Source organism: Myxocyprinus asiaticus, chromosome 42 (assembly GCF_019703515.2).
Source record: "Myxocyprinus asiaticus isolate MX2 ecotype Aquarium Trade chromosome 42, UBuf_Myxa_2, whole genome shotgun sequence".
Taxonomy (NCBI): Eukaryota; Metazoa; Chordata; class Actinopteri; order Cypriniformes; family Catostomidae; genus Myxocyprinus; species Myxocyprinus asiaticus.
Genome location: NC_059385.1, coordinates 19137852 through 19165487, shown reverse-complemented (window position 1 = coordinate 19165487; position 27636 = coordinate 19137852). Strand labels below are relative to the sequence as shown.

The following is a 27636-nucleotide window of genomic DNA, read 5'->3' as shown; positions in this document are numbered from 1 at the left end:
GCAACAGGGCTTCAAATGTAGCTGTTGAGGGAGTGAGAGTAAATTTGGCATCTTTTCTCTTCCCATAGGCGTCATTAGCTGGTGGGACGGGTGGGACAAATCACCTACCACTTTTTGCCTTTGCCAATTTTGTCCCCAACGCTTTTTGAAATAGCTTTCATCAGGTAAGTGTCTAATGCAGAAGAAACATCTCCATTTCTTGAGCAGGAGTTTCCATTTCATTTGTGTGTGTTATAATAAGTGGCGATCCTGGCGATCTGGAGTTTTTTATTTTTATTGTTATAATACGTGCTTGTTGCGGCCGTTATTTGTGGCTATGAGTGACAACGGGCAGCAAAGTTCTCATGTGCATGCACACGAGCGCGCTACTCAACCTGCTGTTGCATGGCTCACGCTCGTTTCCGATTAAAACACAAAGCAAAATGCAAAGAGATGGGTCCCTGCTCATGATCTACATCCACTGACATAAAGTTGCAATCTTCGTTTATTAAATAAAAAAAGTTATATGAAGGTGGATTAGAACCCAGAACTCCTTATATTAGAGGTGAAAACTTTGCATGAGACCAGTCAGTCATTCTGGCAAAAGTTTACTGATCCATGTATTTATCCACTGGCTAATAAAATCCCAGTGTTGACAGTGTTAGATGTACGGATCAAGTTTTCAAATTAATTTTGTGAAATATTTATTGGAGCACTTCATTTGGTCATCAGAATGAATATTTATCAAAACAATAAAAGATTGACATTATCTGCACATAACCTCGATTTGTGCTTTTTTTTTTTTTTAGAATTGGAGATACGAATTTTTTTTTTGTGGTAATCAACATTTTGCCACAAATGCTGAGTGGCGTTGCCGTTTAGTTAGGTAATTTTGGACATTTTTTATCGAATGTTGTTTTAAAATGAACTCTTGGCAATCTGATCGAAATAATGTTGATTAAAATAATAATCATTTTAATTTATATACAACTTTTTATTACGAAATCTCAAAGTGCTGAACCAAAACAGAAGAACTATGATTTGCATTTGTTATTTATTGCAGCTAATATTATTTCCAGTTCGTTCGTCACACTGGAAATGTGTGAAATTTGAGTGCACAGCACTGAGCAGTGTGCTCTGATTGTACACTGCACATTTTAGTAAATGTAACAGATCATCTGGGTATTCCATGCATACAGAAAATTTGCATACTGACCACATACTGTAGAAATATTAGTTATAGTTAAGTGAGAGAAGTTTTATTTTTAACACATCACCAGTTTAGTATGCTTTCATGTTTAAAATCAGTGTCATTGGAGTACAGTATTCTGGGCCAAACTTTCAGCAAAAGGAAGAAAACCCATCCCAATTAAACAACAAAGTCTAAAGTGCAATGCATATGTTGTGTTATATAAATCCTGTATTAGAAGACATCATCATAAATTACAAATATATTTTCTGACATCTATGTGGAAAAATTGGCTTATATGAAACAGTCACTTTATAACTTTATAAAATTCAGTTCTGCACTGATAAGTATAAAATGCTCCATAGTTGAATCAAAGCAGCCCAAAATATAGCGTGAGAATGTAAATTCCTGAGCATTATTTTACAATGCCAAAAAACACATCGCTTACTGTAATACCCAGGCTGGTTTGACACTTTTGGCCACAGTTTTTGGGAATAGCTTTCATCTAGTGGCCATTAGTTGCTTGGCTCTTGCCGGTGCTAACACAGATCTGAGTGATCAGCATGGCTTGTTGTTGATGAAGGTCAGCATCTTGTGATGTGGGGCTTTGTACAAGGCCGTAAAACTACCAGGATTGAGAGTGCCACGTCCTTCCTCATCCACCTGACCCATCAGGATGTAGTTTTGACCTGGCAGAAAGAGGGTTTTATGTTACTAAAAAGAAAATTCGCTGATCAGTAAAAACAATAAGGAAAAAGGATCAAGGAATAAAGCAATTGCATGTATTAGGGGAGGGTAGTTGCATAGTCCCAGGTACAGTATGTGTGTTTTGTATATGTCGCCATACCTCTGCGCAGCAATGGGCAATTTTTGCAGGGTATCACAAGTTTGACAGACATGGTTTCTCCAGCTTGGGTGATTGTAAGGCTACCAGTCTTGTATGCTTTAATTAAGGACACTGTAGCTTGCAGGCTTCCTTTAGGTCCAGGGGTCAATGATGTCAGCATACCAGTGATCACTGTGAAAGAGAGACATTGAGAAGACTGTGAAGTCAAATCACTTTTAAAAGAAAAACCTTATTCACGCTAGGGCCATCTTTGATTTTCAATGGGAATGACAGCGAGGCTGTGAGGGATAGACTTACAGTCCCTTTAATGAGCTGTACTGCAGTTTACAGTGTTTTTGGATCGTTCCGCAGACAAAACATTGATAAAATATCTGTCCAAGGACATTCAGTATACAAAGAACTCCAGACAACATGAGTTGTGGAAAATCAGATGTGATTTTGGAGCTTTATACAGCTTTACACCATTCGTGCCATTGAAGAGATGGTAAGTCTATCCCTCACAGCCTTGTTTTCATTCCCATTAAAAATCAAAGATGGCGCTGGTGTGAATAAGGAGTGGACTGCATTGGAGAAAAAACTGAGGGATCCCCCTATAAGATAATTCGTTGTTATCATCTGAAGGGGTGGATTTTTACAAGTTAGACCTTATCTTTTATCGTCCTCATTTATTGTTATTATATTTATACATTTCTTTAACTATAAGGTGCAAGTAACATGTATGTAATCTGAGGGGTGACTGAGGGTCTGGCCTATGCCAGGAGTGCAGTAACAGTGATTACTCATTTAGCCCGGCTTATGGAGAATATGCATTTACTGTATCTTGTATATGTTCACAAACATATGTATCTGTTATAATTATTATATAATTAATCAAATATTCTATAACCATTTGATTCTATTTTATTCAATCCAATCATTATTAATTGTATGAGAGAAAGAGAGAGAGATTTTAGTTTCCTTAATGTGATATTATACTATGTTTCGTTTGGCCTTGTGTATGTTTCTGTGTTTTCTCCTGCTCTCTGTCCTAATGTTCCACAGATGATGAGGCCTGACATTCCAACAAGTCTTGGGGAGAAGGCCTCTATTCCGGAGGAGAAGATAGCACCGATACATTGAATGTCTAGATAACTTATGTCTCTGAATTATTTACGGTTATTGTGCCCTCTCAAGCGTGACTTTGCCATAGTCGGAAATAGCTTCCAAGGATTTTAATTGCTCTCCTTGGTACCCCTTTGACTTAAAGAAATAAGGAGTAGCCATAACTGATAGCTAACCTCTGATATCTGATCATAAGTTTGTCTCAGCCAAGGATGAGACCTTGATTCATGTTGTGGCTAACAATTATTGTTTGCATGAAGACGGAAGCAGTCCATATTTGTAATATGTTAAAATGTTTGAAGTAGTTGACCTACCAGAATGCTAGAAATTGTGGTACGATGACCCCCTTAATGTAATTTGCATATGACTATAATTGCTTTGGAATGTTTGTAAAACTGCACTTCGACTTCCTGTCTTTCTAACTGTTGTATCTCATCGACTCATGAGGCCTATTGAACCTGCAGAGAACAATCACTAAACTCTCTCTCATTTGATTATTGCAAAACCTGACTCTGAGTTTTATTCTTCAATATACATATTAAGGACCCAGCTGTTATCCCCTAGACATCAATTTGATGTTGATTTAATTTTATGTTTAAGAGGTAATATATTCTCAGATGGAGAACTATGTACCGGTAAATTGATTTATTAAAAATAAAAAAAGTATGACACATACTGTAGTATATTTCTTTATGTTTAGAATAAAATACGACCTCATAAAAGTACAAAATGCCCTTGAAAATCAAATCCAGGGGGACAAAAATTACTGCCCCTTAATGGAAATTTCTGATACTGGTCACAAAAAGCTTTTATTGTATGGAAAAGCAATATGAACATTCTTCAAAATATCTCCTTTAGTGTTTCACACACACACAAAAAGAGAAAGCCATACTTTCTTTTGAACAAGAAGTCATCCCTTTGAACAAGAAGATGAAAGAGCGTAAGTAAATGACAGAATTTTCCTTTTTAGGTGAAAAACTCCTTTAAGACATTAACGTGTCCTTGCTGAGGTTTGTTTTAGGAGATCATTACTTACCAAACTCACTAGCACAGAAGCTGGTCTTGATGGTTCCATCTCTTTTACATGCCTTCGCACACAGTGGGTTTACTTCTGTAGCTGAACATAACATTGAAAAATGTCTTACAAGATCAATTCACAAATAACCAGTGTCATTTGCTACTCTTATCTCGTTCTCACCTGGTTTGGGCCCATTGGGTGCTGGTTTACGGACTGGAGGTCTCACAGGTTTACTGGGTTTTACAGGTTTGGGTCGTGGCTTTGGCTGCTCAGGTACATCTTTAGTTGTGGTTGTAGTTGTGGTTGTAGTTGTGGTTGTAGTTGGTGCTTCTGTTGTCAAGGCAACAGGTCTCATTGGTTTAACTAGGGTGAAATGGGGCTTTTTGGGTGCAGATGGCATTCTAGTTCCTGACGTGACATCGCCTCCTACAGTTGGATTGCGCTGGCCACGCGGAACACTATTGTATGTGGCCATAAATCCGTCTGAAGTAACACTAAGGTCAGACACAAACTGCACCAATAGCACATTACTATTGGTAACAATGTTTCTAGACGGGACATAAAAAAACAGGGATGAATGCAACTGTAAAGACATTATTAATGTGGTGGCTTGTGTTTTTCTCAAACAGATTATATAAAATAGAGATAATCAGTTCAGCTTATACTTTTTACAGATTCTCGCACTTTTCTATTATTTGGTTCTATAATATCTTCTGATAAATGGCACCACTTGGTGGGTCTCTACAGAATAATACCCAACAACACAATTAAACGATTGTGTTTTCAACAAAAAACAACAATGTTCATTCCTTCTTAAGTGAGTAACATGTAACATTTTAAGCTGAACAGTAAGAACCAAAACAAATTTGCAAGCACTTAAAGGGATAGTTCACCCAAAAATGAAAATTCTCTCATCATTTATTCACCCTCATGCCATCCCAGATGAGTATGACTTTCTATCTTCTGCAGAACACAAACAAAAGATTTTAGAAGAATATCTCAGCTCTGTAGTTCCATACAATGCAAGTAAATTGTAACCAAATCTTTGAATGTCCAAAAAGCACATAAAGGCAGCATAAAAGCAATCCACACGACTCCAGTGGTTAAATCCATGTCTTCAGAAGGGATATGATAGGTGTGGGTGAGAAATATGATCAATATTTAAGTCCTTTTTATTATAAATCTTCACTTTCACTTTGACATTCTTCTGCTTTTGTTTTTGCCGATTCACATTCTTCATGCATATCACCACCTACTGGGCAGGGAAGAGGATTTATAGTAAAAAAGGTCTTAAATAATGATCTGTTTTTCACCCACATCAATCATATGACTTCTGAAGACATAGATTAAACCACATGTTGTATGGATTACTTTTATGCTGCCTTTATGTCCTTTTTGGAGATTCAAATTTCTGGCCACCATTCACTTGCATTGAATGGACCAACAGAGATGAAATATTCTACTAAAAATCTTCCATTTCATTTTTTGGGTGAACTATCCCTTTAAACCATAAAACAACTTTGCATATATATAATGCTATAATAATAATATACTGTAAATAGGCTCTTGTTGTAGTTTAATGATTATTTAGTTATCATTGTGTCAAACAGCAGAAAAGAACAAAGATCGGTTAAAGATCGGTTTTGCATATCGGTTATCAGACACTTAAACTTAAAAAAAATGCCATTGGTATGGTCATAAACTATATTGGTTGATTTGTAAATAACAATATAATCGGAGTCAAACAGACAATTTACTGACTGGGGAGCAGTGTCTCCGCAGTATTTTCCGATGTGCCGTGAGTCGTCTTTCTCTCCTCCATTAAATAATGCTACATAGTCGAAGCGACAGTAGGTGTCAGACTCCAAATCAAACTTATCAAACTTCACCTCAATCACCTGAAACATAAATAATTACAACAATTAATCAGTAATTATAATCAACAAATAAAAATAGTGCAAAATATGAAGTATTTGCCCAAAAAAAACAAAAAAAAAAACAGTTAAAATGATTTGTACTGATTTGCTGGGAAAACTCTGTTAACATAATATATTGGAAAACATCTCAGATTAAGGTAACAAAAGTCTTTTTCCAAACAGGCCTGTTTCTTCTTATCATCTGACCAACAGACCCGCAGAAAATGTCTGGTGTGCTGCCACTCATTCAAAGCTGAATTACTAATTGAATACATTCAGAACTGCAGGATTATGTGTTTTCCTGACCATTTCTGGCTCCACTGTGATAAACCAAGAACAACTTATGCCAGGCGGGTAATTTTTCTCAGGCCAGTTGGGAGTTTTGATTGTGCCCTGAGACTTTGTGAGCTTTCCCCCACAGAACTGGTGCTCTGAATGAAAGAAAAATCACAATAGGAAAGAAATCATTTTAGAAAAATAGACTATCAAGGCTGCAAAAAGACAAAACAAACAAAAAAATCTTCTAAAATGGTTCAATTATAAGTCAAAGATGACAAAAAGGACATGTTTCCTTGCGAGACACAGTGCTTCAAGTTTACAGCAGTAATACAAGTCATTTGTATGTTGTGTGTTGCCCATTAGAAATGTATGTAGTTTAGAGTTTTGAGAAGTTTAAGTTCAGCCAATTACAGTATAGGCTGTTTGATGTTTAAAATACATAAAAAGCAGGATTTTTGGACCAATGACAAATTTGACTGTGGGTGGGGATATCCAGCACAACACCTCAGATATGCAAACCAAACAAACGTCAACACAAAATGTGCCATTGCCTGTCATTAACTGTCACGGCTGGTAAGGACAAATACTCAGATTAGAGACAGCTTTTATCACTTATTGTTTTATCAGGTCGCTCCTGGTTAGGACAATGTCAGGATGGTTTCTAATGAACAAAATGTATTTTGGACAGATTGATTTTACCATCCACATGTGGCTTTTCTCCATTGAAGTAGGCCAGGAACCCTCTTCCTCCTGTTCCTGAATCTGATACCATTTCTATCATTATGGTGTTGGACGTGGAAATGAGAGCCCCGGGCCGAAATGTTCCGCAGAACCGCCCAAGCTTCTGCACCATGTTAGAGTGCCCGTTATACACATCCAGATAGTCGTAGCGGCAGAGGGGATCAGCCTCCAGGTCAAAAATCCTGAAGGTGAGCATGACCACATTACCCTCTGGAACCTAGTGTAAAAGGAAGGATTGCAGTGAGAGATATGCTTAACCCTGTGTTATTATCTGTTTTAACACTAGGTGGTGGCCACTTTTAACCTTGGGTTAAAATTTGTTTTAACACTAGGTTGAGGCCACTTTTATCCCTAGGTTAATGTCTGTTTTAACACTAGGTTGAGACCACTTTTAACCCTGGGTTAATATCTGTTTTAACACTAGGTTGCGGCCACTTTTAACCCTGGGTAAAGCAACGTTTCACACTTGTAGTGTGAACTTGTAGTGCTTAGCAACACTTTTTGCTTTTGCAGTGCTAACCCCAAATTGAGGTGCCAGAATGTTATGAGTTGTTTAGTAACAAACAACCAATTATAAATAAACTAACTTGCCTCACAAAATATTATTGGGCTTTTTACACTCACTGGAAGCATAATAATGTTAAACAGTAATGGCAAAAACCTTAAAGGTGCACTGTGTAATTTTTCCCCCCTTTACAAAAGTTTTACTCCTAAAGAAATTAATTATAATTTTGAAACCACTCACATGAGATGAGGACTTTAGTCATATCAATGACCTTATAAAAGCTGTTTTATTCTACAAAGGGCCAGGGCGCCCTCATGGAGGCTGCCATTTTAGAATCACATGACCAGCTGAATACTACTCGCTTAATCTCAGTAACCATTTTGTTATTGGACACTTTCACTCTTGGATTAAATGAATAATGGTTGATTGTGAATAGTGAATTTCTACAATGGCATCTGTAACTGAAAACTGAAAATTTTGAATGATGCTGCATCCACACCACTAGGTGTCACTGTAAGTCCAAGATGACACAAACAAAAAGTTTGTACAAGAAAGTTATAGAGGAACAGTAATAGTAAAATAGTGTTTTTGGAAAATATTTTTGAAAGGATGAACACACATAAGATGAAGACTCTAGTCATATCAACCTTAGAGATGATTTACGCTACATATGGTGCTGAGTGCACTTCATGAGCGCCACCATGCTGAGATCATATATACATAATATACTAGTCAAATATTACTCGCTAAGTGTTAAGTGTTAAAGTTAACTCACTGTGATGTACCAGGTACATTTGCTGTTTGGTTTGTAGAACGATGGAAATCCTTCACTACCCACAAAGCCAGAGTCTCCAACCAGAACACCCCCACAGTTAAACACAGGCCTAAGAGAGGTGGGAACGAGTGAAAGAGAGATAAGCAGTAAGTATCATAAAATACTTCAATGACTTTATATTGCCCCATACACAGCATAAACACATAAATGTATTTATATCGTGAGGTTGCACAGTTAAAAGCTTATACAAGACAAAGCTTTTAAGGCCCATAACTTCACAAACTCAAACATAGAATTGAGAACTGAGAATATGACCTTACCATTACGCTTACACACACACACACAGTTTACTGCTGCCTTAGCTTAGTGTATATTAGGGCATGTAAAAGGAAATCTGAAGAAAAAAGCTATGCAGACCAATGGGATAGACAGGATGGAGACCAGCGTGGGAGCATCCATTGGTCATTCTATGAGCATGACACAATCTTATGTAACCTGGCTTGGAAAAGAAGCGAAGTCTCAGAATGCCTAGAAAAACTACACCAACCCCAACCCCAAGTTTTTGGCTTCAGTTCCTGCTTTTAATACTTGTAATATGTCCCACAGAGGTAAACACTATTGTTGAGTGTTTACAACATCACAGGCCAATACTAAGATCTTTGACAGCTCAAAATCTCTTTGATTTTGTCCTCTCCTATTTTTCTAATCATACTCACTGGTGTCTGCATTGACATCTGTTTGTACATTTAAACTCTATGAAATGCAAAATAAAACAGAGCTCTTTTATGTAGTGGTGCTTAGGTTGAGCCAGGACACTTATGCATATAAATACTGGTGATTAGCCAGTTACTTCCTCAGACAGTTTCTCTACACTCACTAATGGGGATGTTTACTGCATGTTATATTTTCAGTAACGTTTTAAAAATGTTACAATATTATACATTACAATATAAAATTACAAATGTTTAATGTTAACATGAGTAAGTAAATATAACTTGTTTGCCACACATTTGGCTGATTTTACATTTCTTAAGAAGAACAAATATTGTATATTAACAGATAGCAGTTAGAAATGTGACATACAGTTAAAGGGACTGTTCAGCCAAAAATACAAATATCAAAATTACAAATTCTGTTTCCATACAACAAACATGAGCATTAAAATATATTAAAAGTAGTCCATGCAGCTTGTGTGCTGTATCCTAAGTCTAAGGAAGACATACAATTTAAGTCGTTATTCCAGACTGATCTCACTTTGAATTCAGTGACAGGAGGTTGAAAGTCCTTCTCCTAAATTGTTCTGTGCTTACCCAAATTGAAACCACTCCCTCAGTGGCCGAACCTGGAAGTGTTGTTGAATGTATGAGCGGGTAAAATGTCCACCGAGTGGTGCCAAATCAAGTTTTAAGCAAGCTGTATTTTTAGTTGTAAATGATCAAATACAGTCAGCACAAATACATATTTTATTAACCAGACCCCCTAACCCAAACCCCAACACTAAACCTAAAAGTGGAGTAAAAAGATGTAATTTTAGAGTTAAAAAAGAAAACCTCAGAATCTCAGCTAATCGTTGTTTAAGTGAATATGATTACTTCCTGGTTGTCTCTGAGTAGTGCCACAGGAAAAGATAAACACATTTGAATTGATGCAAAAATGTCTGGTGGGAAATGGCCCATGTTAGTAACTTGGGAGAATGGGGTTGATTTTACAGAAACATTAGAAAGCAACATATCGGTTTCCCTTGTGATCATTTTGGTTAATTACAGAAAATCTTGCCTTCCAACTGTCAAATCTTAATCATGCTTTTGCACATGAAAACATGGTGCATCCCAATCAGTTACTAGACACACAATAACCAATGATATTTCACAGTATCATTAATGTCATTATGTTGTGAAGCACTAGGAACTGTATGTTTTTCTCCTGTTCTTACTCACTTTAGTTAGTATGGAAAAAAACAGCTTGGACATTCTATACTTTTAAATGTGAAAGCCCAAATAGCTTCAAAACCTTTTCAAACTTCCTGCCCAAAAGAATGTCAGCCAGCTGATTGTTCAGTTTATATCATTATTCAAGAAAAGGCCTGTCTGTTTTCCTCAGTAAAAGGCAGAACTTGGTTACTTGGTTTGAAGCAAACCGACCTGACTCGCCCCCTACAACACATTAAAGTGCTTCCATCTGCAACCCTTCATCTCTCTCTATAATCAATATATGCTGACCAAACCATGCATAATTACTGAGAAAACCGCACACAGACTTTCTGATCTCTGAAGAGGCAAAAATTAGACTTACTACCAGAAATGAACACACAAAAAGAGGAAAGCAAGTTTAAGCATTCAAATTTAAACAAGGCCTCCATTGTAGCTCTTCAAATACAATGAGGTCATGTAGAAATGGTTATTAATAGCTGCAGTGAGCTGTCTTGACATGCATTCTAAGTTCTGCTTCACCCAAAACCCTACTGCACCTGGTGTAATTGTTTGTCTGGCACAATGCTCCTCCAAAACTCAGACACAGCAGCAGCCCCAAACTCCACACACCAGTCACGCACTGCATATTTTCCGGCACTGAGATCCATGCACAGTCGCGCCCCAAAGGACATATGACATGAAGTGAGGGAAGGAGGGATAGAGGAGGAGGTGTGGAGGGAGGGATGCTAAGGAAGGAGGGAGTAGGAGAGTGACTCTTGTTTGGGACTATGGGAGGGGGAAAGAGGAGGTTTTAATTAGAGCCAGATGTTAGTTTTGGGTTGACTATCCAGCTTATTGACTTTGGCTAAAGGAAAGAAGACTGCATCAACAAAAAGAGAAAAGGAGGACAAAGCAAATTAATGCAATGCAAACTCTGTGTGAGGTATCTGAGTGCCCAGAAATTGTCGGAATGAAATATATTTCCTATGGTATTGAGAAATGGCACTTCCATTTGGTATTCACGGTCATTTTTGACCGAAGAGGTCAGATGTGTAACCCCCTTTTTTTATTTTTTTTATTTTTTATTTTGTGATAATGATACCTTTCTTCTTGCCTGAAGAACAATAGAATTATGCATCTCTTTTGGGATTTTATGCTATTTTGATCTTATTTACATGTACATTTCTAAATTGTACCATTAATTTGCATAAACAACTAAGCAAATTTTTGAAAAATAACTAATTAAAATTCAGAACCTACACTACTATAAGTTGAAACATGAAGAAAATATGAGAATGACATAAATTGGAGGCAGATTGCTGCCATATGATAAACAAAATATAAATAACATGACTTGAAAACCATGTCATGCCAGTAACAGCCAGTAGATGTGTAGTCTGATGGCCTGTTGTAACCTAATTTTATATTTTATCACAAGATATGCATTTGGATATGTATTTAGACATTATCAAACTATAATTTGTCAAAGTTTAGCATTTGAAAATGTATTTGAAGTGTCAGTTTTTGGAGTTAATTTCATTATGCTTGTAATCAAACCTGACCATGGTGTTACAAAGAGAAGACACAGAATTAGCAATTTTCTACCAAAAATGTATTTCAAACATAAAAATGATATAACTAAAAGTAAATGCATGATCATTTCAAGAAAATGAACATCAAGAAACAGAAATGAACTGCAAAATTCTGAAAAATAGAATAATCATAGGAAACATTTTGCAATTTCAAACTTTCTATAGCAAAAAAATTATTTTTCAGACCTGTGTGTGTGTGTGTGTGTGTGTGTGTGTTAGAGAGTGAGTGAGAGAGAGATTGCTGTCATCAGCAGGAAAACAACAGATCAGTTGTAATGCCAACAATGACAAAAAGATGGCTGTAGAGCTCCACTCATAGATGCCCTGGTTCTCTTTGTGTGTGTGTGTGTGTGAGAGAGAGAGAGAGAGAGAGAGAGAGAGAGAGAGAGTGTGAGTGTTATCGTCTCACCCTTTCATTTCTGAGTGTGTTAAGCATTGTGATTTTGTTTTTGTTTTTGTTTTTTGTTTTTTTGACAAATGTAAAAAAAAAAAAGCTCTTTGTTGTGGTCTCACCAGTTCATTTGTGTGTGTAAGTGTGCTTGTGTGTGACTGTGACTTGTGGTGGGTGTTTTTTACTGAGTATGTTTCACCCTTTAATTTCTGTTTTTTTCTTTTTTCTTTATTGTGGCTGTGTAACATAATTTGTATTTTCAGGGGAAATGAAGGAGTGAGGAGGCAGCGGAAACAGCCAACGTGAGTCTTTAATTACTCTTCAGTGTCATTCACAAAACTTAAACAAAAGGGTACTCAGTGGCCAAGTAATCACACACAAACGAGTCAATAATTCTTGTCGCGCACACAGGAACAGTCTCTCTCTGGCCTCTTTCTTTCTCCCGACTGATGCGTCTGGCCTTTTCAGGTCTCCCTCATCGCTATAAGGAGAGACAGGTGTTAATGATAATGACAGCCCAGGTGACAAGACTTACCGCTCTCCCTCTCCCGCAAACAGATACATGACCATGCCCCCATCCCCACAGGTTGATTTATTGACTGTAGGTCAAAAAACAAAAACAAAAAAAAATGCTCTGTTTTTTGGTCTTTCCCATTCATTTTCAATGGTCTGTCAATTTTGACCATGAATACCAAAGGTGTGGCTTTTTTTACGATCACTTAGATTTCTCGAATCGAGCCCAATTTTTTTTGTACGTTCATATGGCAAATTGAGGAAAGTCACCAATGGCACTATTCCACTGCACGTTACGGTTCGACTCGACTCGATCGTCATAGTTGCGCCGCCTCTACTGCCATGACATCATCTTGACACAAACACACAACAAAGGAGCAATGGAGGATATCGAAGGAATGGTGTTCTTGATTCTCGGCATGTGGCTGTTTTTCACAGCAAGACGACAAACTTTGTTTCAAAAGAGGCTGACGGCAGCAAGACAAAATACCGCTAAAAAATACAGGAGAGTTTGGGAAATCATACACCAAAGCGCAGACAAGGACATCACTGTGTTAACTCAAAGACGACGCACGAGGGTAAGCTAACCTGCCATCTAGCTAATAGCAATGACGCTGGTAGTGACGATTCTCTCTGACCAATCAGTGATCTGCAGGGTTTTGACATCACATTTAGTATCGGCTCGGCTCACTTGGAACCTCGACCGAGGTGGTACTAAAAAAGTACCAGGTACCAGGTACTATCCACAGTGGAAACCTCCAAAAGTCGAGTCGAGTCGAGTCGAGCCGTACCGTGCAGTGGAAAAGCCCCACAAGTCTTGTACTGCTCAGAGAAAGGAAAACATTTTTATTAAAAGGAGGAAAATTCATTTTTGGTCAAAACTGACCAAATGCCATAGGAGGGTTAACTTGATCTGTTTCTGATCATCTCTCATAGGATATTATTCTTACATCCAAAGTGACTTTCAGTGTTTGTAAGGTATATTATTAGTGTGATCCCTGGGAACCTAACCTATGACTATTGAATTTCTAGTGCTATGCTCTATCTTTATCAGAGAATCAGAGTTTGAAGAAGGTTGAATCAATCACTCAATCTCAATCTTTTGGGGAGAAGCTCACCAAGCTGCATAGCTTGTTGGGTTTCAGGTATGTGCTGTAGGCTGCTCCATGTGCAATCAAGAATTGCCCGAGGAGCCAGAGTTTTATGGCCCTTCTCACCATCTCAGGGATCAGGAGGTCGTGTTTGTTTACATAGGCCTAATTTGCCATTTGTATGCAACACTGATCACACCTACAGTACCAACTGAATTACACACAGGACTGCCACAAATTGCCTCACTACTGTGTTAAACGCATAAGACATTTAAAGGAATGCTTCGGGTTCAAAATAAGTTAAGCTTTATTGATAGCATCTGTGACATGTTTTCAATTGTGTGATCATGTTTACGGTAATGCATGTACATGTGAAGTCTTTGGGGCAAGGTATTCTAGAGAGTTTATAAGCAAAAATGTGGGGGGAAAATTAACACAATTATATACATTTTTTGGTACAAAAATGCTTTATTTAATTATAAAGTTATCTAAATCATGCTTTTAGCAGTAGGACTACTGTTCTAAGTGGATGAACTTCTGGTTATAAGTTTTCTCTATGCAAACTGGGATTACTGTCTTAACATGGTCATTACAGGAGTTAAAATTTGTAAAAAACTTTGCACAGACAAATTTGGTAAGCGATTTTATCACTGTGTAATCAACCCCTATTTGCTGAGTTACTGAGAAGCAGCATCTCACAGCAGACATTTTTGCATATGTTCAAATGTGTTTACCTTTTCTTGTGGTGCCATTGATAGCACGCTGCCCGAGCAGCCTAGTGGGTTTAAAAGCAAAAATGTCAAGCCCATATTTTTGTTGAAGCATGTATATAAAGTTTTCTATACAGAAATATGTGGTATTTTAGCTGTGAAGCTGTCTAAATCCTACTTTTATCAGTAGGACTACTGTTCTAGTCGGACAAACTTCTGGTTATGCATTACCATCATATTTCCTGTGGAGTTTTCTCTATGTACTATAAACTGGGATTACTGACTTTACATGGTCATGACAGGAGTTGAATAAACTTTGCACAGACAAGGTTAGTATGCAATTATATCACACTAGTATCACACTAATACGTAAAATATTTAAGTTCCATTGATAGAGCATTTCTATAAATGTTAAAATACACACAAAAACAAGCAAAATCTGGGTTACAATTACAATAGAAGTGAACAGGGCCAAACCATATATGTTAAAATACACACTGTTTCAAAAGTATAGCCACAAGACTTAATGTGTCTTAACATGATTTTTGTGTGATAATATCACTTACTAACCTTTTCTGTTTCAAGTTATATTCCATTTTACAACTTAGTTGCCATGACGATGTAATGGTATAACCCTTAAAACGACTGTAAAAACAACGATTTAACAACTTTACAGCTCAAATAATACAAAACTTTTGACAGAAGAATTAATGTGTATTCATAAAAATTATAATCTTCACATTTCTACATTTAAATCCTCCAAATATTGGCCCTACTGACATCCATTGTAAGTGCATCACTGCAACCTCAATTTTTGCTTTTTTTTATTTTTTATTATTTTTTGTGGTAATCAATATCTTGTCACAAATGCTGTCGATTGAGCTTAACTTGCATTGAACCTGGAATATTCCTTTAACATTAAAAAGCATTTTTGGTTGCACTTGAGGTAAGGAACCACAGTCTTACATTCAGAATATATTTATGCTATCTATCTGCATCTGTTCAGAATAGAAGGTGAATGTGTCACGTTGTTTGAAGAATTTGCCCCTAATGGTGTTCTATTGCAGTTCTGGCTTTTTGACCAGCATTGCAGGGGCCTGCAAAGGAAAACATCCATATAAACCTTTCACAAGAAATATAAGGCACAGATTCACAGCTCATGAAAGATCACAGCAGATCATAGTCCTCACTTGCCAAGCCAACCACTAAGAATGATGGTACTGTATATTATGAGGATGTCTAGCCATCCGTTTTTATAATTAACAAAGAGAAAAGATCTCTTGCTTTTGCGTGATGCAGTAAAACATGCATTGAGAGAAAATGCATTATTCAAGCTGTAATGTGTGAATTCATTGTAGTTGCTGCTCACTGTGTGCTGTGTTTGGCATCTGGTTGTGTTTGCGCAATCTGGGAGGTGATTGGAGCTGTGATGACAAAAGCACAAGAATGTGGTGACGTGGGACTTTGCTGGGAGAAGGGGGGGGCCGGAAGGGAGCGTGAAGTCTGCCGGTGTTGGGTCAGCAATGGCTAGAACACCTGGAATAGGGTCAAGGGTTTGAGGGGGTTAAAAATCCATCAAAATGTATTCTTGGCGAAGGGACAGAATGGAATAATAGGGTGCCTGAGGAATCGTCTGAGACTTGGTAAGGGATGTATTCAGTGAGGTCTGAATAAACACTGGAATATTTTACGATGTTTTTAGAACAGAAATTACAGAATTTCACAATTACAACTGGTAGGAGCTGTAGGAGAAACTTGTTAAACAAGACTTGTTGAAGGATTAGCTCACATAAACATTTAAATTCTGTTACCTTTTACTGATCCTCATGTAGTTTTAAACCCATATGACTTTCTTTCTTTTGTGGAACACAAAAGGAGAATTTATAAAGAATGTTCACACTGCTCTTTTACATACAGGTAAGTGAATAGAGACAGGTGCTGTCAAGCTCCAAAATAGACAGAAAAACTTGATAAGTGCCTTAAAGAAAGTTAATACGACTCGTGTGCTACAAAACAAATTTTCTTAAGTCATACAATCACTATTTGACAGGAACAGACTTAAATTTAAAGGAATGTTCTGGGTTCAATACAAGTTAAGCTTAATCAACAGCATTTGTGGCATATTATTGATTACCACAAAAATTGATTGGTAACAATTATTGTTCCATTTATTAACATTAGTTAACATTAACTAACAATGAACAATACCTTTGCAGCATTTATTCATCTTAGTTAATGTTAATTAAAACATTTAAAACATTTAAATCTTTAAAATCAAAATCTGCATTAGTTAACATTAGTTAATGTACTATGAACTAACGTGAACTAACATTGAACAACTGTATTTTTATTAACAAAAATGAACAGATTAATCAATTCTGTAAAAAAATGTATTGTTAATAGTTTGTTCATGATACCTAATGCATTAACTAATGTTAATGAATGGAACCTTATTGTCAAGTTTTAGCCATTTTTCTAGTCTTGTCCCTCCTTCAAATGCGAGTAACAGGCATCCTTCCAAACCGTGTTGACAAATGTCCGCACTGGCGGGAAAAGCTTACTCAGCGGCAGGACAAGCTGGATCAGCAGTCCACACAATGGTGGTGCTCCAGGTATTTCAAGCCAAGCTCCTCAGGCAAATGGCTTCAATCCAGAGACATTCAAAGAGCTCCACACTGCTACAGACTTAGCGCTGCATGCCACGAAATTCACTGCACAGGCCATAGGCAAGTCCATGGGCAACCTGGCAGTTCTGGATCGACATATATGGCTGACCTTCACAGAAATGAGTGATAAGGAAAAAGCCACTCTGTTGGATGCTCCAGTGTCTCCAGCCGGCCTCTTTGGCAGTTCTGTGAATAAGTTTGCTGAGCGTTATGTCGCGACTCAGCAGCAGTCACAGGCTATGAGACACTTTATGACCAAACGGTGTATATCACAGCCGGTTCGCCCTTGCTCTGTTTCGAGCCAGCGCCCGACTAAAAGCCCCATACCAGCTGCCTCACCGGCACCTGCGTAACACTGTTCCCCATCTCCCCACTATTGTTTGCCAGGAAAGGAATACTGTTCACAATATTGTTCAAAATGTTGTTTCTGTGTCTTGCACTCAAATAAATGCAATAAGTGCAATAGCTGCTTTAGCACCATGGACAGCTCCTGCGTTTTACCAGCGAGGTGTCGCAATGGGGCAAGTTGTCACACAGCGCCTAAAGCTATCATCTGTATTTCTAGTCTTAAAGCTTCCAACACAGGTTGGGGGGCGGTGTGCGATGGACACCCGACTTTCGGCACCTGGACAGGTGCGAGGAGGGCGTGGCACATCAACCGCCTAGAGCTATCAGCTGTATTTCTAGCCTTAAAGGCTTTTCAGTCAGAAATAGCAAACTGTCATGTTCTGGTTCGCTCAGACAACATGACAGTTGTATAAACCGCCAAGGCAGAATTCATTCACCGCCACTGTTGAGACTGATGCGTCGTCTCCTCCTATGGAGCGAGCAACATCACCTCTCCCTGAGAGTGACATATGACCCATGCCGCCTGAATCACGCCAAGGGGTGATACCGGGCGAATGGAGACTTCATCCTCAAACTGTACTGAGGATTTGGGAAATATTTGTCAAAGCAGAAATCGATCTATTTGCCTCAGTGGCGAATGCCCACTGTCCCCTCTGGTATTCTAAGTCCTAAGCCCTGCTGGGAACGGATGCAATGGCACACAAATGGCCGGCGAAACGCAAATATGCGTTTCCCCCTGTATGCCTTATTCACTCTCTCATATGCAAAGTCCAAGAGGACAAGGAAACGGTTCTATTAGTTGCGCCGAAATAGCCCAACCAGCCATGGTTTCCGTAAATGATGGAAATGCTGTACAGCTCACCATGGGAAATACCACTAAGGAGGGATCTCCTCTCTCAGGCATGAGGCACAATCTGGCATCCCCAGCCCCAGATGTGGAACCTGCATGTGTGGCCCCAGAACGGGCGCACTACCCGTGCTAGAACTAACGCGTTCAGTCATGAACACCATTTTACAGGCCAGAGCACTGTCCATGAGACGCCTCTACGCACTAAAATGGAAGGTTTTCACTGATTGGTGTCTCTTACATGGCAAAGACCCAGTAAACTGCCCCATACACGAAATTCTAATATTTCTTCAAGAGCGATTAGACGCAGGACTCACTCCATCAACGCTCAAAGTGTATGTGGCAACTATATCTGCGTATCATGCACATGAAGCCGGCGCCTCTATAGGCAAGCATGATTTAATCATAAAGTTCCTTAAAGGAGCAAGATGATTAAACCCACCTTGGCTGGCTACAGTCCCGACTTAGAACTTAACTTTAGTCCTAACAGCTCTCGCAGGGCCCCCCTTCGAGCCTTTAGACTCTGTTGAACTGCGCATGCTCTCTGTTAAGACCGCACTACTGCTGGCTCTGGCCTTAGTAAAACGGGTCTATGACCTGCATTCACTATCAGTCGACAATTCATGTCTGGAGTTTGGTCCCGGTCTTTCAAGAGCCACTGTCAAACCCAGGAAAGGCTATCTACCCAAGGTCCTAACCACGCCCTTCAAAGCAAATGTGGTTCACCTTCAGGCCTTCTTCCCTCCTCCATTTAATTTGGATGAGGAACAATCATTGCATTTGTTATGCCCTGTGCGTGCACTACATGCATACGTTGAGCGTACTTGCCAGTTCAGATTGTCTGATCAGCTCTTTATATGCTATGGAGGATGCACAAAAGGAATGTCCATCTCCAAGCAAAGGCTCTCTCTCACTGGATTGTCGATACAATTAACCTGGCTTATGAGTCACAGGGTAAGACTTGCCCAATTGGTGTTAAAGCACACTCAACTAGAGGCATGGCCTCCTCATGGGCATGGACGAATGGTGTGTCCTTACAATCCATATGTTTTGCAGCAGGATGGTCCTCTCAAAACACATTCACAAGGTTTTACAACTTAGACGTAATGTCTCTTTCTTCACAAGTCCTCTCTGTTTAGAGCACTTGCTATTCATTGGCCAAATATATATATGTACTTATGCCCTACCCTTTAAGTACGGGCTCCCCATAATTTGCACAACTGCCTGCATTCAGGCAGTTATAATTTACCATAAAGTTGCAAGCACTTTCATTATAAATAAACTCCCTTCCCGACTGGGTTCATAAGGAGTTAATTCATACTATATGACTATAGTTCATATATTCGTTATGAGTGCTCTCCTCCTGGCCAACACTAGGATTACTCACTGCGGCATGCTCATGTCGGTCGCCGTCCCACAAGACTGTGGCGCCATGTTTCCTCTCTGGGAAGATATGTTGTGTAGTGTGGCGTGATGGGATTCTGTTCCCCATATGCATAGCTACGCAATGTCAAGTGTACCGAGTCGTAAGGGAACGTCTTGGTTACGCACGTAACCTCGGTTCCCTGAGACAAAGGGAACGAGACATTGTGAATGCTAGTCGCACAACAAGATTCAGAGTTCTTGAGGCATGAGTGATGCGCTCCTTGTTCTCAGTCAGAAATTCTGAGGAAATGGTGTTTGTGCACCTGTTTTTATAGCGAACAGTTTCACACCAAAACAGGTGGGGCTCAAACACCATAGCCAATATTAGAATATTGTGTTATTGTACAGAGGTTTCAACTAGGTCGTGTAAGAAGGCACTCCCCTAGACTGCAGTTTTATGTGCTGAGGATATGAATGAAAAACAAACAGCTTGTAGGAATGAAACAGGCCACTACAATCATCTCCTCTTTCATTATGTAGTTTGAATAAGAAACCCTCTATCACACAGTGTCAACAACAAACAGTTCTGCTTCTCTCATTCCTATTTCTCTGCCTCTTCAAAGAGGTCTCTGAATTAGTGTTTGACCGATATATCGCTGAGGCCGATACATTACTCGCCCGTTTCATTCTCCCTCTCTCTCCTCAACAGTTCCCTGTAACTTCTAACTGTCTTGTCTAATGATAAAAAATATGCAAATATGCAGATATCTCTTTTAAACAGATGTCATTCACAAACCTCACGAAAATCCAGCGTTTTATTCCCGTTAAGCACTCATCTAATATCTTCCTCTGAAGCGCATATTCTATCAGCCAGAATCAAAACTTCAGGATCAGGATCAAAAGTTCCTCTGATTCACAAATCATGATGGTCAGCGGTCACAATCCAAGCAGGCGATCCAGGCTGTTTAAACTGTCAGGAGATTACTGCTGCTCGCTGGATCCGCACAAGCGCGCGCGAGTGCAACCAAAGTCTTTCTAGCAAGTCAGTCCACTGTCAGCCATGTTTGGAATGCTCTTGGGAAGCTATTTCCAGTCATGACAGTGCAGCTCCTATCTACTTGAATGGGGAAAGACCGAAATCTCCAAAACGGTTGGTCAAGATTACGATTAAAGAACATATTTCAAATCAGCAGTAAAATCTGACAACACTGCATAACATAACATGACAACATTTATGTGCATCTTTACCTCAGATTACGCTAAAACACAAAAATTTCCCAGCTTTTATAGCTAATGCATTTTCTCGAGTTGATTGACAGGCGATGTATGTACCTAAAAGGTGATTGTCTTTTTTTTTCTTCTTTTTTTTTTTTTAACCTGTAAGGCCTATCTACATCCGTTGACTGCAGTTGGGCGTTCTAATTTCTCCCATTCATTTTAATAGAAGTGGTCTGTCTCTGCAAGATAGTCTCTGGTGCAACTTCAAGGTAAAAGCGCATCACGAGCGCTATAAATTAATGTCTAATTCACTATGCACTGTATGTACAATTGGTTTGATTCAGTATTTTGTAAGTAAATGTGATTGCTATTGTGGACATGGTTGTTGGACTACTGTATGTATTGTTATTTCCTTCTTCCTAATGTATTAATTTCTTCATGTGCAAATAAATTACTAAAATTTGATGACTAAACAGAAATCAGAAGAAACTGCTATCTACCATTTCAAATACATATATTATTTTTTTTAGATTCTTTTTTACAAAGTTTTGTGTGAAATTGAGTAAACAGTGTTAAATAAGAGTTTATAATTTTTTTAGCAATTTTATGTTTATGTTATTTATTATATTAAATTGTGTGATATATCGGCATTGTATCGGCCTATCAGCCACCCTGCTCTCTGGATATCGGCATCGGCAATTAAAAAACCCATATCGGTCGACCACTTCTCTGAATATTCATAGTGAGATTTACGAGAGGAGTTTACAGAAACCTCTTGACTTAACTACTCTAGACAGTTTGAGATATGTAGACAAGAGCCGTGAGACTGTCTGAAATCTCTGCATTCCTGAGCTGAGGAAAACTACAGATTTACGCTTTGGAAAATAAGGAGGCAGACTGGAATATTTAAAGTACCTTTCTCACTTGCTACTGATGTCTTCTTGCTCTGACACACACACTCACTCCTTTCAACAACTTGGAATGTGAATTATACGGTTTAAGGCCTTTGGAAAATAAAATAGTAGTCTTGGTTATAATTTTTAAGCAAAGACTTTTCAAAGTGCAGTGTCAGGGTAAATGTGGATGTTGCCAGATATGTTACTAAGCCCTCTAGTGGCAATAAAGGCTAAATGTGTTCATTCTTATTTACAGTTGGCCATTAAAACTGCACAAAAATATACTTCTTTATTAATGTTTAAATAAAATATATATATATATAAAAAAAAAAAAGAATAAGCATGTTTTAAATAATATTTTCCAAAGCATGTTTTCAGTACAAATTGCTGAATCATGGTCAGGAAAAAAAAATAAAAAAATAAAAATCAATTTACAATCCCTGCACATTCAAATAAAGTACTAAACAGAACTGTGTACTGCATGTAAACCGATTGGGCTTGTCTGTCTTCGCAGACATGCTTACGCAAAACTCTCATAATTAAATCTAAAGCGTCAAAGGGAACCAACCAGGGAATTTTTTTTGTCTTGCTTTGCATTATTGACAAAGCTAATAGAGCATTTAACACAGTCTCATACATCTCGTAGAACTGAAAAAGCTAAACAGAGCACACAGGCTTTCAAGTGTGTCCTTGTGTTTCTATGGACCATACAGCAAAACAAAGACGCTACAGTGGGAACGTTGGAGGTTTTTAGATGTAAATGCACCTCTTTTCAAAATAAAGAAATACAAATGCGTGCATAAATATATTATACGTTGTTTTATAGGCTCACAATACAATCCAAAAATATACATTGGTAATTTTAATACACAAATAAATAAAGAGCTCTGTTTGCATAAGTGCTCTGATTCAAATAGACATGAATTTGCTTTTGCGCTAACTTTTGAGGTCTGCAACGTCGATTTGGAAATATCAGCGGGCTGATCTGTTTACAAACTTACAGTGATGATGGATGGTGTTTGTAAAGTTGAAGCTCTCCCGTAAAAAAGCAACTCACTCTTTAAAGAAGTGCCTGTAATAGGAAGTTCATGTAGTGTCATGAATAATTATGAGACAGCATGTGTTATAGGATAAGGCCACACATGCTCATGAATAATCATGAGAACCGAGAAGCGAAAAGTGCAAATAAAATCCCTAAATTAACCTCTTTCCACTTATAATTAAAACTAATGGATGCTTGCATACATCTTGTGCAAAACGTACATATCAGTTAACATCAAATTGTGAAAACTAAATAAAGTCTTTTTCCCTTTTTTCATCTTACTGTTGAGAGCATTGGTTATGAATCTGTGAATATCAGAGATATCCATAATATCGCAGAACAACTGAACTGACATTGTGTGAGAGGATAGAAGATCAGAATAAACCTTTCACCCTTTGAAATTGGTCCAGATTGGTCTCATCAGTTTGTCACTTTTTGTGAATGGTAACTGTTAATGCAAGTCTTCATGAAAAACAATCATCAGCTGTCAAGTCTTATGACTAGAGTGCACTTTCTGATTGATTTACGCCATAATCGCTTAGTGGCAGCGAGCGAGACGACCAATCACTGTCCAGCAGTTTTCAGTCCTGCTTCACCTCTACTGACATCACTGCAAAGGCCTGAGTGTCTTTCTGCTCGGTATCTAATGCTGGGGGACTAAAGGGAAAGGCTGTTTCTGCAACCACCTCTTCTCTCAAAACCATGCCGAGATCCATCTTGTGAAAGTCCAGCTCGAATGGAGGAAGAGTCGAGGAATCTGTGGGAGATTCGCACCCTGTACATGACTGTAAAGAAAAGAAATTTCACCAATTTTAGGAACAATCACAAATAATCCATGTAGCCGTTTTAGTAAAACAGCCTTTGCATCGAGAGCATGCCTACACAGTAATCCGGTCTAAATAGGCATCTTACTAGGTTTTGGAGCTTTTGTGAAGAGCTACTCACTGTAATGTTGATGGCTTTGGGAAGGCAGCCGGTTTGAATCCATGGGTGGACCTGAGATAACTCTTTCTTCTGCTCTTCAGTAAAGTGAGGCTGATGCTTCAGAATGTCCTTCAGGGCGTCTCTGTCTTCCTTCAGTACTGAGTCTCTGTCTCTGTTCAAACATAAATACACACATACAAATGAATGGATCTACATTACTGAAATGAGATTAAACTGTGAAATGAACCTCTGATTGCTCATTCCAATCATATTTTGGTCCAGGGGGTCTTAGACCTTCTAGTGGAAATCTACCTTGCAGCAGAGTTTAGGGTGAATTTTAGAGGTAGACTGATATATTGTTTTATTGATTAAATCTGTGCCAATTATTTTGTCAGTGTTACTCTGTGGTTAGTGCTGGAGAAGGCTACAGTTAAAACGGGCTTGGTTCTACAATATCACAGCAGCCTCTAGAGGTGAAATGAAAACAATCACTAACACCTCACAACATTGACAATAATCATCCATAACATTTTCCTGACTTGAATGTATATTTTGTTATTTTGTATTATAATCAAGTGTTTTAAATTGAAGCGAGGAAAAATGCAACTATCGGTATATGGAAACGTACTCGTCAGCACATACATTGTGTCTCCAACTTCATATCTTGTGAATAATAATAACCCTTATTCCTTAATAATGCCTTATTATTAGGTTATAAATGCAAAATTTGGTAAATACTTAAATGCAGAGCACTGTAACAGAGCCAAGTCTCTGTCGTTTCAAAATAAGAGTCCCCAGTGTATTTTGAGGTTGTTTATGGTCAAATGTCCTGAGTTATGCATTAAGCTGTATTTTTTTTCTGATTATTATTGAGGTTTTGGTTGACTCTTGTAGCATGTTGGCGGCCGTCATAGTAAGGAAAGACTAAGAATTTTTTTTTTTAACATTCTATAAATTGATTAAAAAACTATCGGTTGAACTATCAGCCTTTTCCACCACCTTAGTTATCAGTATCAGCAAAATCCACTTTCGGTTGAACTTTAGTGAATTCCCTTCAAAATTGAATCAAAATTCATCTTAATAGCTGTTAAGATAGTAGCTGCAAATAAAACTTGTGCATAAAATATTGCTTTTTTGTCTCTTTAATTGCTTTTTTTATTTATTTTATTGTTTAGATTGTGTACTCCCTGCGTGGCGTTTGGTAAAAACAAACAAACACAAAAATATGAGAGGAATATTTTCCAGTGATAGTCCTTGGGTGAAGTAGAGCAACTTTTTTAAATCCCAGGTTAGATCTTTAATAAAAAACCTTAAGTTTGAAGATGAATCGCTGAGGACGCATCATGTGATTATACCCAGCATAATGTGATTATAAATGGCGAAATTACTTCCATGAAGTGACCATTGTCTGTACACTTCACTAATGTCCTTGTAAAAGAGCCCTTTGTGAAACCTCACTTTCATTTGGAACAACGCTACGAGTAGTATCCCTTTCCTGCAATGCCCTTCAAGGGCCCAAAAATGCCATCTGGAATTTGACCTTGGTTTCAACTCTAATCCAAACACCTAAACCAGCGAATCAAGATATTCGGTTTCATTTGTTAATAACAAGTATGTGTGTAGTAGAGGTCAACTAAAAGTGGATTTTGCTGATACAGATAATGAAGGTGTTGGAAAAGGCAGATAATAGACTAATCGGCCAATAGTTTTTAAAATTAATTAATTGAATATTAAATTTTTTTAGTCTTTCCTTTCTGTGACGGGTAAAGATACAGAGGCTGCAAGAGTCCAAAATTAGTAAAATCCCAGATATGTGTTTGTTGTTTAACCAAAATCCCAATAATAACCAGAAAAATTCAGATTTGGCATAATGCAGCACTTTTAATTATAAACAACCCAGAAATACACTGGGGACTCTTATTTTGAAAATACTGTGCTTCCAGCTCACACAAGCACACAGGGGAAACAAAACATGCGCACTTACAAACATTTACAATACACAGGGTGACCATACGTCCTATTTTTCCCGGACATGTCCTCTTTATCGGACTTTAAAAAAGCGTCCGGCTGGGATTTCAAAATTTGAGAAAATGTCCGGGATTCGGCTTTAGTTGCATTCTGATGTGCATCTGCTCTAATACTTCATTGTGTGTGCGCGCATATTTGCATTGCTTTAACCCCTCTTTGTAAGTCCCGCCTTCTCACACACCAATTGGTCGATTATAAGAGGCTTGCAGCAACTACTGGCCAAATTCCTGCCTGTCAATTTCTCCGCGAACGCGTGAAGCGCTGTTGTGTTAGGCCTCAAACAGTTGCTTGACAGTAGCAGCAAATGACAGCTGAGTGGAAACAATGCCCAAACGAAAGTGCAAATTTACAGAAGATTTGCACAAAAAATTCCCATGCTTTCATCCAGGTCGATATCCGTGGGAAACAGAATGTATGACATGTAAAGCTGGCACTTATGTGTTAGTTGCTAATAAAGGTGCAAGTGATTTAGAAGCACACATTAGCTCTGCGAAGCATAAAGGGTAAGCAAAAGGTGAAAGTTCATCAGGTAAATTAACGGACTACTTTTTGTGACCAGGTAAAATTGTTATCACATTGCTTCATTTTCCATGGCCATTCAAAATAATAGTAAAAGGTACACTCATGGCATCAAATATTTTATTTTAGTACATTTAGGACATTCAAAAGTATGTTGGACATTTTTATTTATTTATATATATTTATGTTATGCTAATAGAGTGTCTTTTTCACTGTATTAAAGTTTGCATTCATAGTAACACTGTTTTGAACCCTATTATTCCCTATATACTGTATTATCCAGTTTTGGCCACAGAGAAACCCAGAGGAATAAAAAAATTTAAAAAAGACTATTGGCAACCATTGGGTCTATTTTTGCCAATAACGATAGTTCCAAAAAGCAACTCTTGGCATGATTAATCTGTAAAACTGATATATCAGTCGACCTCTAGTGTGTTAGAAGAGGTCTTGAACTAAACTCTGCAAGAAGGAACTCTGCAGAAGTGGCACTCAAAGCAGATCCTCCTTTAGGTTAGGCTAAAATTAGCTAATAAGAAATCTGGGCTTTGGTAAAATGGCCTTACCTGATGGGGATTTGGTATGTCATCATGACCTTGTCATCAGTGTTGGCCATGAGGAGCCAGATGGGATCCTGCGGGACAAACTTGATGAACTGTTCCCCTCCCATATCTCCAGACGCTGGCTTATGAGAGTTCTCTGATGAGTCAATGCTTCCAAAATATTTACTAGTATTACTGCTTCCTGAGATCAAAAGGAAAAAGATGAGATTTTGGCCTGTCACCATTAATTTTCATTGTATGGAAAAAGGATGCAATGAAAGTGAATCGTGACTGAGGCTAATCTTCTGACTTTTGTGTTCAATGGAGGTATAAAGAAAATGATTCCTTCAACAATTACAAAGAATTACAAGGCTGTGTAAGTAAATAACTCACTAGTGCCACTTCCTGAAGTGCTACAGCCATTCGACCCAGAGACAGATGACCCAGACCTCGACCCTGTTGACCCAGAGCCTGAGGCGGCTGAGCCAGTGCCCGAGCGAGAGTCCTCCTGCAGCAGTAGGTCCAGCATGTCACTGGAGGTTGACATGGCATCCTGGTTGGATCCACTGACTTCAGCCTAAAATAGACAAGTTGAACTATGGTGAATTTCAAAAATCAAAAACGTAACAGGGTCAGAACTAAACAGAGACTCAGGGCAAAAACAGCCCTGAAATTGACAAAAATGCC

At 38.3% G+C, this 27636-nt stretch overlaps 2 protein-coding genes across 4 annotated transcripts in view; both read right to left on the bottom strand.

Moving 5' to 3' along the window:
* Window positions 1–1216: 1216 nt before the first annotated feature.
* On the bottom strand, window positions 1217–10981 carry pcolcea (procollagen C-endopeptidase enhancer a). Its single transcript, XM_051684642.1, has 9 exons — window positions 10818–10981; window positions 8351–8459; window positions 7029–7287; window positions 6357–6481; window positions 5896–6032; window positions 4315–4682; window positions 4153–4233; window positions 2016–2186; window positions 1217–1857 (listed from the first exon to the last, which is right to left on the bottom strand). Exons 1-9 carry the CDS (start codon window positions 10904–10906, stop codon window positions 1727–1729), a joined length of 1470 nt encoding a protein of 489 aa, XP_051540602.1. The 5' UTR covers window positions 10907–10981; the 3' UTR covers window positions 1217–1726.
* Window positions 10982–22701: 11720 nt separating this feature from the next.
* The window catches only part of per1a (period circadian clock 1a), a 31252-nt gene continuing 26317 nt past the window's right edge, over window positions 22702–27636 (bottom strand). For all 3 annotated transcript variants that reach the window (XM_051684638.1, XM_051684637.1, XM_051684639.1), the window contains 4 exons: window positions 27343–27526; window positions 26974–27151; window positions 23885–24035; window positions 22702–23724 (listed from right to left, as the gene is read on the bottom strand). In XM_051684638.1, the coding sequence (XP_051540598.1) occupies window positions 23521–23724; window positions 23885–24035; window positions 26974–27151; window positions 27343–27526 (717 nt within the window). In that variant the 3' untranslated portion in view covers window positions 22702–23520. The remainder of the gene's footprint in view (window positions 23725–23884; window positions 24036–26973; window positions 27152–27342; window positions 27527–27636) is intronic.